The sequence below is a fragment of the Pelobates fuscus genome, chromosome 8 (assembly GCF_036172605.1).
Source record: "Pelobates fuscus isolate aPelFus1 chromosome 8, aPelFus1.pri, whole genome shotgun sequence".
NCBI lineage: Eukaryota > Metazoa > Chordata > Amphibia > Anura > Pelobatidae > Pelobates > Pelobates fuscus.
Genome location: NC_086324.1, coordinates 31224478 through 31236868, shown reverse-complemented (window position 1 = coordinate 31236868; position 12391 = coordinate 31224478). Strand labels below are relative to the sequence as shown.

Genomic DNA, 12391 nt, shown 5'->3' with positions numbered 1-12391 from the left:
AAGGCATGGTGTGGAGGATCGGCTATAGTGGGATATGCTTGGCAGGCTGCTGTTTACTGCTTGTGCTCATCCGATCCCTTTTGGGCACCAGGTGTAGACCCTGGGAGTCCCTGATACCTGGAACAACAAAGGCAAGTGCCGGGTTCGTTTTGTCGGGTGGCCGGATCTGTCCCGGTGGTGCTTCACGTCCGGTGCGGGATTGTGGTGGCTTAAGGTGGAGGCGAGTGCTTGACATGGGGCAGGCTCTGCATTTCTGTTTGTGCCTCCGGTCCCGTCTTCGACGCCTTTTGCGTTGGTGGATTTTAATAGGGACTGCTTCGCTTAGCTGTGGTGGAGCTTGTTGGGGCTGTGGTGGAGCTTGTTGGGGCTTCCTGCTTGTTATTTGCTTCCAAAATTGATTAAAGAGTCTGTCCAGCTTAGACTCAATATCCTGCCATGCTTTGCTGGTACCAGGAGGACACGCGGCTGCCGCCATATTGGGAGAGTTGCAGATGAGTATGTCAGCCTGGGCGGCTGTGCTCTGTGCGTCCATTAGCTCCAGACAGCCTCTCAGGGGTGGACCGGGATAACCCCCACCGGTCCAAGGAGGGGGGGTAACGGAGCTCCTGCCGGGAAGTAGCTGCTCCTGGGCATCCCAGGATCGGGAGATCGGCCGCCTCTCCCGCCCGGTGAGCACCAGGCCACACTTGCCACGCGGAGGTAAGTAAGACTCTGTCGAGTTGCTGACCGCTATTAAGCATGTCGGGTTAGTCAGGTAGGAGCAACATTGCTGGGTCATCCCCTTCTGGGGTGAAATTCGCTTGTTGATAGCTGCTTAAAGTGAGATATTGAGGGAGCTCACACAAAGTGCGTCTTTCCTCCATGACAGCTAGGCCCCGCCCCCCGGAAGCTGCATTCTTAGTGAGAGGAGGGACAGTGTAGCTGCTGCTGATTTAATAGGGAAATCGATAGCTAGGCTAGTGTATTCAGTGTCCACTACAGTCCTGAAGAACTCATCTGATCTCTGCTGTAAGGACAGCACCCCAAAAAAGCCCTTTTTAGGGCTAGAACATCAGTCTGCTTTTTTTTTTCTTCTGTGTAATCTAATTGCAGTTGCCTGCCTGACAGCGTGTGTGTCAGGCTCACAGCGTATACTGTGCCCACTTGCCCAGTGCCACCACTCATATCTGGAGTCACCTCACAATAGCTTGCATTTAAAAAAAAAAAAACTTTAATATACTAATAAATTTAATATGTAATATAATAGCACTCAGTTTCCTTCACACGTGTGCGTTTCAGGGCCTGCCAGGGCACAGTTTCACACCAGTGCAACTTATATCTGGTGTAACAGAAGTATACATTAAAAAAAAAAAACTAGAAATTTGACTGTGAAAAAATAGCAGTCAGTTTCCTTCACACATGTGCGTTTCAGGGCCTTCCAGGGCACAGTGTCACACCAGTGCAACTCATATCTGGTGTAACAGTAGTGTACATTTAAAAAAAAAAATACAGGGGGCTTGTTGTCACCTTTCGGGGACCCTTGGTGTTGTACGTGGCTGGGTGGAGGAAGAGACCTTCAATGACATCAGTGAGGACAAGGAAAGGGACGGTATCCAACCTTGTGCAAATGGGGAGTTTGCGGTTGTGCAAATGGACTGTTTGCGGTTGTTTGCGGTGCGTTAAACGGGGAGTTTGGTCTGTCACTGTGAAGCGGGCGTAACCCTTACACTACCTGATCGATACAACATCATACATGATGTTTTAAAGCACGTTATTCCAAACAATTTAGGAATGTTAGGTGATTTATGCCCTTTATGGATTAAAACCAGACTCTGCATCAACTATGTAATTTTCCATGGGAGTTTTGCCATGGATCCCCCTCCGGCATGCCACATTACAGGTGTTAGTCCCCTTGAAACAACTTTTCCATCACTATTGTGGCCAGAAAGAGTCCCTGTGGGTTTTAAAATTCGCCTGCCTATTGAAGTCTATGGCAGTGGGCCGGGTTCGCCCGTTCGCGAACATTTGCGGAAGTTCGCGTTCGCCGTTCGCGAACGGAAAATTTTATGTTCGCGACATCATTTGTGTGCAAATAACACAGGTCAAGTAAATAGGCTATGCACATTTAAAAGTAGTGTAACTGAAGGCACAATGCACCTTTATAACTTATTTATAGCTAATAGACTCCTAGACTACACGACCTTAGCTGACAAATATGCACTCCCACAGTACTCGCTGTACTCATACCTCCAACTAAAATCCTATATGTCCAAAGAAGAGAAACGCTGCTTACACACCTCCAGGGATGCAAATATGATTACTGTATGGGAACAAATGTGTATAACTGCAAAACTATTGCCTCACTGTAAACCGGTCTCCATGTGTCTTAGCTCTATAGCAAATTATTGTCATTTATTCACCACCAAATATGCCCAACAATGGGAGAGCGATCTCCGCTGTACAGTGCCACCTAAATCCTGGGATAATATTCTATCCGACCCACTCAAATTACTAAAATCGACATCCCACATTGAACAACACCGTAAAATATTGTACTGTTAGTATTCAGTGCCGACCAGATTACATAAGATCTTCCCCTCCACCTCACCACTCTGTTGGAGGTGCCACGCAGCGGAGGGTTTGATGCACCAAATATGGTGGAGCTGTCCATGGCTACTCCATTACTGGACTGAAGTCCACGCACTGATCCAAGAGATCACCCAAAGCTCCCTCCCATTCACCCCGCAGTCGTGCCTACTACTAGATCTACCTAGAGAGATGCCCCAACACGTCAGGAAACTAACCCTACACATCGCCTTGACGGCACAGCGATTAGTAGCAAGGAGATGGAAGTCCACGATTCTTCCCAAGAAGGAGAGCCTACTAGAGGAATTGCATAAGCAGTGGATTTACAAGACCTCCTACAAGTCCCTCTTTCCCCCCTCTACACTCTACCAAAAAACTTGGGAGCTTTGGCAAACATGGAGATCTGGTAATGTGCCTGGTAATGTACCTTCTCAGTAGGTCAAAAATCACCTGAAGGCACGCCGGCCGCAACCGACTGCCCACACGCTATAGTGATGCCGAAAGGCCACTTAACCCTTATGGTCCTGCTACTATGCTCACCATTATAAACGGTCTGCATGTTGACATGTTGATTTGTTGATACAATGTTGCTACAAGGTGAAAACAATGTTGATGTACTGTCGATATAATGCTTGACTGCTTCATACTGTGATGCACCCCTGCCCCCTTTTCTCTGTTTTGTACCACTTCCCTGTATAACGAGCATTTAAACAAAGCTATTACTACCTTCCTTTCCTTTTCTTTTCTGTACCCCGAATACGTTGTTTAATGACAAACTAAAAATTGTAAAATTTAAAAAAAAGTAGTGTAACTGGCAAGAATGTTACAATTAGGTCACACATTAACTGTAATTGTAGCTGTGTTATCTATACAGTGTTGTGGCAATAACAAGTGTTCCTATAATAAACATGTAGGTGGAACAAAGATACCATTTAGAAAAACATAATAAAATACCGGTAGGTCGGAAAAAGTGCAAATATAAGTGCAGGCAAGCCACAAAAAGGGATCACTCCCAAATCCCAACTATATAGAGAACAGGTGTAGTATAGTTCAAAATGTATACAAAGTAGGACACCACTGTCACAAGTGCGTGAATATAGTTACCACTCAGGTTTCAGATGATAACATGTAATAAAGTTTAGGAGAGCAAATATGGTGAAGTATTTAATGATAACAATATTCAAATGAAAAACAATGAAAACACACTCACAAGCGAAGTGGCACAAAAAGAAATATATCTTAGTGTGCAAGAAAGCGTTTCAGCCACCAATGGGCTAAGTCCCCTTAGAGAGAGTCTGCCAATAGTGATAGCTCTTGAAAAAGTCCAAGGACAAAACGCGTCGAACTGGCACGAGTGCCCCCTGTAAAGATTTGAGTCTAAAGCCGTTACCTGTAGAACCACGAAGATTGAATCCATCCTACCAACCAGTGTAGTCCTGGACTGGTACACATTCGTCTACTGGTATCCTGAGTCACTATCGGCAGACTCTCTCTAACATTCCATGTTATCATCTGAAATCTGAGTGATAACTATATTCACGCATTGTGACAGTGGCGCCCTACTTTGTATACGTTTTGAGCTATACTACACCTTTTCTTACCATTTAGAATAAGACTTTACAGACATATCCTTTCTTTAAACACTTTAGTGTTTCACGCTCAGAATTCAAAGGGCTTGAGGTCTGTGGCTAATAATTCTTTGAGTGTACCATGCAGGAGGTGGGAGGAATATCGAGAAATACCTGGATATGGAAATGAGTGACTAGGAAACAAATAGGAAATCTAAATGTGGATTTTGAGCCCATTTTTTCAGATTAGATATTTTAGTTTTTGGTTTGTACTAAAAAAAGAAATAAAGTATATATTTGATATTTTTATGATACAGAGCCATATTCACAATATTATTGTTTTAGCTATATATGTCTGGTTATGGGGTCTTTTATTTATGATAAGTATTTTTAAAGATTTGGTATGATGTTTTGGTGTGCTTTTTAAAATCTATTTACATAGCTATTTTAGAGTTGTGATATTGTCTTTTTAAATTTTTTTAAATTAATCTTTTATCAAATTTTAGTATTATTTTAAAAATATTTTGGTTTTGGTAATAATCCCCCTGTTTTCTTCCGTTTGTAAGTGATCAGAACTATTTTTGAATATTGTAACATTTATTGACCTATTTATTATTAAGATTTTATTTATTATTTGATATATACATGATTTTAATTTGGTAAAGAGTATGTGGTGTTATTTAGTTAAATGTAGCATGTACAGAGAGAATACCTGTTTTGCATATTTGTGCTGTTGTGAGGGATTCTATTCAGGGGGTTGAATAATTTTGAGACTGGAGAACTCATTATAAGTTGCATTTTCCGTTGAATTTGTAGAACCACTTAAAGGGACACTATAGTCACCTGAACAACTTTAGCTTAATGAAGCAGTTTTGGTGTATAGAACATGCCCCTGCAGCCTCACTGCTCAATCCTCTGCCATTTAGGAGTTAAATCCCTTTGTTTATGAACCCTAGTCACACCTCCCTGCATTTGACTTGCACAGCCTTCCATAAACACTTCCTGTAAAGAGAGCCCTATTTAGGCTTTCTTTATTGCAAGGTCTGTTTAATTAAGATTTTCTTATCCCCAGCTATGTTAATAGCTTGCTAGACCCTGCAAGAGCCTCCTGTATGTGATTAAAGTTCAATTTAGAGATTTAGATACAATTATTTAAGGTAAATTACATCTGTTTGAAAGTGAAACCAGTTTTTTTTTTTGTCATGCAGGCTCTGTCAATCATAGCCAGGGGAGGTGTGGCTAAGGGCTGCATAAACAGAAACAAAGTGATTTAACTCCTAAATGACAGTGAATTGAGCAGTGAAATTGCAGGGGAATGATCTATACACTAAAACAGCTTTATTTAGCTAAAGTTATTTAGGTGACTGTTGTGCTATTTCAATTGTTTCTGTTTGATATGTTTATTGCAAACAGCTTAAAGTCTGTAAATTTTGACATTAAACCTAATTTACTCTGGAGGGGTGGGTAAATACTTTTTATTATTTATTTATTTATTATTATTTATTACTGGTATTTATAAAGCTCCAACAGATTCCGCAGCGCTGTACAATTAGTGGAGAACATACAATATACACAGAAAAATACGAAAGGTAGAGAGAGCCCTGCCCATAAGCTGAAATCTTGCCATTTAAGCTCTTTAATACAAAGTGCATAGGTCGATAGCCCGTGAGCTTACAATCTAAAGGATGAGAACTGTATATAAGACCAAGAGGGCTACATTCACTTGAACATGCATACGTATAAGGGGGCTGCTGGGGCTAATTCATACAACATACAAAATCCAGCACCCTCACTCATTCACTAAACAGCAATTTCAAGGTCATAGAATATAACAGTTCCACTTAAAAAAACCTAATCTAGGCAAACATAATGGGGATTTAGTTACAGTATTATTTATTTATTCATAAAATATCTTACCAGGATGGATACATTGAGATTTCTCTCATTTTATGTCCAGTATATGCTCATACATTGCATAAGCCTGCCACAACGTCAATGTATCCCAATTCATTGCATTTTTGGAAACCACTTTGTGCTATTTCAATTGGAGTTTAATAATTTTGATTACAACTATATACCTATAATCATAATTTACGAGTTATACATTTATTGAGGTCGTTTGGGAAATATGTTTAGTTTTGTCTAAGTGTTTGCCATTTATTTGTGACATGAATTAATATATTTTTTGGGGTATGTAATAATGCTATAAATTGTGGCGTGGGGGATGTATAAAAATCATACGGTGTGCTTTATGGACTACTGTATCTGATGAAGTGGGTCTGCTAATCCCTGAAACTAGAAAAAGAGAAGTATGCACTGCTACCCCAAATAAGGGAAAAGAAGATTTGTTAATAAAAAATGAATGAAAATGGATATATAAAATATCACAAAACAGCAAAAAATGAATTACTCACTCCACCATGGCAGATGTGCTCCAAGTTCTCTGTGCCGGCAGCAACGTTCCTCAAATTCTGACAATTCTCACAAAATAGCAGCAGCACCGCACTCAAAAAGAACTTAATGGAAAATAATCAGATATCTGGAGAATGAGTGTCCTTGAAGTTCAGATTTATTACGAGATGTATTACAACAATGTGACAACCGGACACTTTCTCAATATATGTATTAAGAAAGCATCCAGTAGTGACGTGAAATGTGTTCCCTTCCCAGTCACATTTATCTGGGGTTTTTTTTTTTTTGTCCACCCCCTTTCTTTTTTGAAAAAATAAATAAATACCGGGAACTGAACACGTTTCATGTCACTTGTGGACGTTTTCTTAATACATATGTTGAGAAAGCATCCTGTAGTGACATTACTGTAACAAATCTTGCAATAAATCTGTACTACAAGGATACAGTGGGTTGTAGTGAATTAAAAACACAATTTCAAAATTCAAGAGAAAATAGCTCTACTGGAAATACATAAAAAAAAAATGCAATTCTCTTGTCAGTTTTTCTATAAATCTTGGTTTAGTTGATGATGTGGTAGGAGAATGGGATTGAGACATTGGCAAGGTAGCGGGAGTCATGGAAGTGGCAAGATAGTGCATTGTAATAGGGGGGCAGTGGAATGATAGCGGAAGTTAGGGTAGAATGAGCTGGGAAAGGTTAGTGGGAGTTAGAGTAGAATGGGTTGAGGCAGGATAGTAGGAGCTGAGGTAGAGTGGGCTGGGTCAGGACAGCAGGAACTGGTATAGAGAGGGCTGGAGAAGGATGGCGGGAGTTGGAGAGGATTGGGCTGGGGCAAGATGGTGGGAGTTTGGGTAGACTCAGATGGGGAAGTGGAAATTGAGAAAGAGTGAGCTGGGGCAGGACAGCAGGATTTGGGGGTATTGTGGGCTGGGTCAGGACAGTGGGAGCTGGAGTGGAGAAGACTGGGGCAGGAAAGTAGACAGCATTGAGGTAGAGTGGGCTGAGCAGGACAATAAGAGCTGGAATGGGCCAGCAGGGGTAGGATAGTGTAATTTGGGATATAGTGGGTTGGGGCATGACAGTGGGAGTGTGGGCAGAATTTGGCTAGATTAGGCTGGGGCAGGTCAGTGGGAAGGCTTGCTCTAACACACGGTGTGTTTCCATGTGCTCTGTGTGGAGCTGGCTGCAGAAGAGACACAACATGAAGGATGTCGCCAATCCCCTTATCTCCAGTACTCATTATTAAAGGAACTGCATGGCTGGATGGGGATCTGCTTACTTTTGATGCCTCGGACTCTGATGATTTTCTGAGAGGGAGCCATCTCCCAGGTTCTTACACCCATTCAAATAGCCATAAACATTTAACCAATTGTCTTTATTTATTTTTGTTCCTTTACTAATATTCCCGACCCTCTCTAAAACATTGCAAGGAAAGAGTAACCAAACAGCATCTTAAACGTACTAACCCCTCATATTCATGTAAAGACTCGGTTAATACACTGAGTATATTTACATAGATCATTTATTCTTGTAATGTATCACTAAACAGCTATCTTTGTTTTGTGCTAAGCTATTTATCCAATGTTTGAAATGTTACTCTACTTTAAAAAAAAGGCTCAAGAGGAAAGACATTTCTTGATATAAAACAATTAACTGATTAGTTAAATGAGCACTCTAAGCACCATCACCACTTCAGTCTTATGGTAGAGCTTCCCACCATGCATTGCACATTCTGGCTCTGATTTTAATGCCAGTGACTGTTCCTCCTGTACAAGATGGCAGGTCACAAAAACAGATCGTAAACACTTCTTGAATGATATGAAGGGACACATATCTTTGGAATTGGACAACACCATTTTCACCTTCAGAATGATGCAAACTCACACCATTGAAGAGACAGTGCTGGGAAATACAATATTTGACCACACACATGTCTACTATCATTTATCTGTAAGACATTTCCAGAAACTCAGGAAGACGACCCCATTATACATTCTGAAAGAACAATATATGATTCAATGGTTTCCTAGAAAATGTCACAAACAGATTGGCATGCCACATTACAGTACAATTTCAATCTCTGCGGTCTGATGCTACTCTGGCAGACCACCGACACCTGTCCTTCACATTAGTACAATTACACTATTTTAAGATGAAAGAAAACATCATGACAGCGGCAAGGAAGATAGCCCAAATGTTTAATAGAGTACAAGTTCAACCATGATTTAGCTCCAAGCACCATGCACAAAGGGAGATAACTCAGACCTTGACCACCTTTATCATATCTGCTCCCTCCTCCACCACCTCCCATTCTTTTTCTTTTGTTTTGCCTTTATTTTTCATCCTACCTCTTTCGTTGACCTTCCTTCTTTTTTCTATTTCCCCTCCTTCAGTTTCCTTTATGGTTTTCTATTTCCTGATGTGTACCTGCCTTACTGACAGTTGATATCAGCCCATCCTATCTTACATCCCATGCCACTAAAATGAATATGCGTGTTACTATACTTCAATGGACACGGCCTCATTAGATGGGCGTTCTGGGTCAGACCTGATGTCCTCCTTTTACAGGACACAATGGGATGACTAGCAAGGAGGCAATTGCCCACAAAGCCACTTTTATAGGAGGACAGGCAAGAGAGTTGTGAGCTGCAGCCTCAAGCCATTTGCCTGAAAATCAACCTACTGAGAGGACAGTGAGGGTTTGTACATGGCCTGGTGGCACACAATCTTTTTCTTTTTTATAAATTCTTTATTTTTCATTTGTCAATATTTGCTTTTAGCAAAAGTGGGAATTACAGAATAAATAAAGGGAAGTGTACATTTCAGGAAGAATACATTGTCAGTGGTGTCAAAAATTGAAAAACATGTGTACAGCATATTACATATGTGCAGGTAATTTATACATCAGGGTCTTTCAAAGGTACTTATCGTGTCAAGTACACCTGGGTGTATTGATTACACTGATGGACCACGTGTGTGGTATTTTACCAGGTGTGGTATTTTCTTTAATGTAAAGGGATAAGTAGAATACATAAATCAGGTTGGGGGAAATACGTAGGAAAGGAGAGGATGAAGATTCCCTTCCTCATTAGGGGTGACACACAATCTTAATGTTCTCCAGGCCTGTATTGGTCCACAGAGATACTTCCTATGGACTGAGCTATCTGGGGCTGACCAGGCTACATTGAGTGTGTATGATGACCCTGAAGGTGATGAAAACAGATTCCGCATCTCTTAGGCACGTACAGATCTCGGCGAATGTTCCTTCCTACTGTTCACGTCATACTGATGGAGATCGCAGGGATGTATGAGGGCACTGCTTCCAACTCCAGCTGCCTCCATATTCCAGATCTTCACACAGTGCATGCTCCTTGTGAGTAGGAACATCCACATCCAGATTTGTGACTTTAGTGCACGAATAAGACCATTTATTAGTATTTCCCTTGCAGGCCAAAAGTTGCCAACACATCCTAATTAAGGATACCTAATTAACCAAAAAAAACATTTTGTCCTCCGAAATCAAATACCTAATTAATGTTTCATGGCTTCCCCAACCTTAAGGGCAGTTGCATGGCTAATAGTACTGAAGAGATCTAACCCACAACTGACACAAGAAGTATATACGGGCCCTCAGATTTTGTGGACCTCAGACGGCCAGCGAATAAAAATAAATATCAACCTGTTTGAAAACAATTTGATTCCTTACTGAGGAATAGCACCTGTGAACTATAGTGTTTGGGATTTTTTACAGTGCTCCCTTAATAAACCTGTATACAATGTCCTTTTCAATGCCAGTTTTAGAATTGAGTAGGAACAAAGTCCCCCTGAAAAGGGAACAGATATGGGGGTACGAGATAACAGCTTTAATCATACTTTATTGAAAAACATACAAACAAAATTGGTCACCAACACCTTCAGAAATCCAGGGTAGACAGGAAGAAAGAATTCCCTTATTTCTTAATCATCTTAATCATAAGACTAGGTCAAGGAGGATATTAAGGAGATTTTTTTTAACACACTATCCAAAAATATACAATGACTCAACCGACACTCCTAGGTTTTCCTCAATTGAGTAACCATACTCTACGACAGATTCTATAAATGTCAGTGCACATTAGACGTTAAATACTAATCTTTACTTTGAACATTCTGTGCTCCAAATCTATTTGTTACTAAGTAAAACCATTAAAGTAGGTTCTGGCTGTTCGCATCTGCCAAACTCCTTCAGATTGTTTTCTGAGATATGCCTGGTGAAGGTCATCGGAGGTCATCCACTATTATTAGTTCTAATTCACTATTATGTCATCCGTGTAATGTGACATTTCTTATTACACAGTGTTGCAATTACATCCTGACTACCATTTACAGTACATGACAAATATCATAATGGACTTTAAATGCAATTCCCTCTCTCACAAGGTTTTAAATGGAACACATCTAAATGACCAGGAACAAGGGCTTAGAACTGCAGATTCTTGGCATAAAATAGATAAGCAGGGGTTTTAAAATTAAGACGCTTTTACATTGATAACTGTTGTAATGGAGACACATATTTCCTTTCAATGCAGATCTGCTAAAATGACAAGGAAGACCATATTATAACCATAATGCATTGCCCATTTAATCCCTAAAGTGTTTCTTAGAGGGATTTTTCATACAGTGCAATTCAGCACTATAATACTCCAATTATGTATCCATCATTTATTTAAGATTAAGAACGTAATGTGTAAGTCTGCATTTAAAGTGACACTACAGGCACCTAAAACTGCAGCTAATAGAGCCTTATGCAATTGAGCGTGTACATGATTTTGTACATGATGAAGCTGCAAAGTTTTGGAAAAAAGTCCATTGAACCAGGATTTGTTCTCGTTATCTCTTCCTTTTTTTCTTTTTAACAATGAGCAGTGGTGAGCAGATTTGTTTATACAGCTCGTACAAAGCGACGAGAGAACCGAAGTCTCTGGAGAGGACTTTTAGAGAACATTCTGTGCCATATTTGCTTTTTTAGGTGCGTGATTCTCAGCTACCCCTTTCCATTCAGGGATGGATTTACATCACGGCCACCACAAGGCACAGAATTCTAAAATATCCTCCCCCTTCCCATCCCTTCCAAATATAAAAACTTTACTATACTACAATATGAAAACAATTGTTGTACATATTCACGCACATAGTATGGAGTGTGAGTAGTGTGTGGGCATGTGTAGCAGTGTATGTGCATGTCCAGGGTACATGGCTGCAGTTTAACCATATACCACTCTATTTTAGAAATGATAACATGCTTAGAAGAAGGACTTTTCTGGTTATTTCAGGACACAAGTTGTGTGTAAATAATGGTAAAGGAATATAAAGCAAAGTAAAACTCTAACAGTCGGTAAGATAATAGCATAATATTAAAATTCGTGTTTGACTTGCATAGGGTTGCAGGTCAGTTAACCAATTCCCTGCCAGAGTAACTATAGACAGGGTGAGCTGGGAAAACAAACATGGCTGAGCTAACATGCATCCGAACAGCCACTGCCATGTCGTTTACATGCATTGCAAGGCGGCCATTCAGGATGCAGCATACTTCCTTGTTGCACAGACAAAATGGATGCAGGAAGTAGAAGCAGCCAATCATGTCTCAAGATACTTCATTCATATTTTGATCCACGGTAGTGCTATGAGGATCATGAATGATATATCTTTCTAAAACTGAAAGAAGAATTTATAGTACAAAGTGCAAGGGGGTACAGTAAGAGAACATGCTTTAGACCACTTAAAATAACTGAAACTTAGAAGGTAGTTTACAGGACAATGATCCTAAGACCAAGGCCAAACATGGAGGCAGGAAAACAAAAAGGTTA

At 40.5% G+C, this 12391-nt stretch overlaps 1 protein-coding gene across 1 annotated transcript in view; it reads right to left on the bottom strand.

Annotated features, from left to right (window-relative positions):
- The window catches only part of UPP2 (uridine phosphorylase 2), a 38413-nt gene extending 31775 nt beyond the window's left edge, over positions 1-6638 (bottom strand). Inside the window, exon 1 of the mRNA XM_063429635.1 lies at positions 6548-6638. Coding sequence (XP_063285705.1) covers positions 6548-6555 — 8 coding nt within the window. The 5' untranslated portion in view covers positions 6556-6638. The remainder of the gene's footprint in view (positions 1-6547) is intronic.
- Between the last annotated feature and the right edge of the window lie 5753 nt (positions 6639-12391).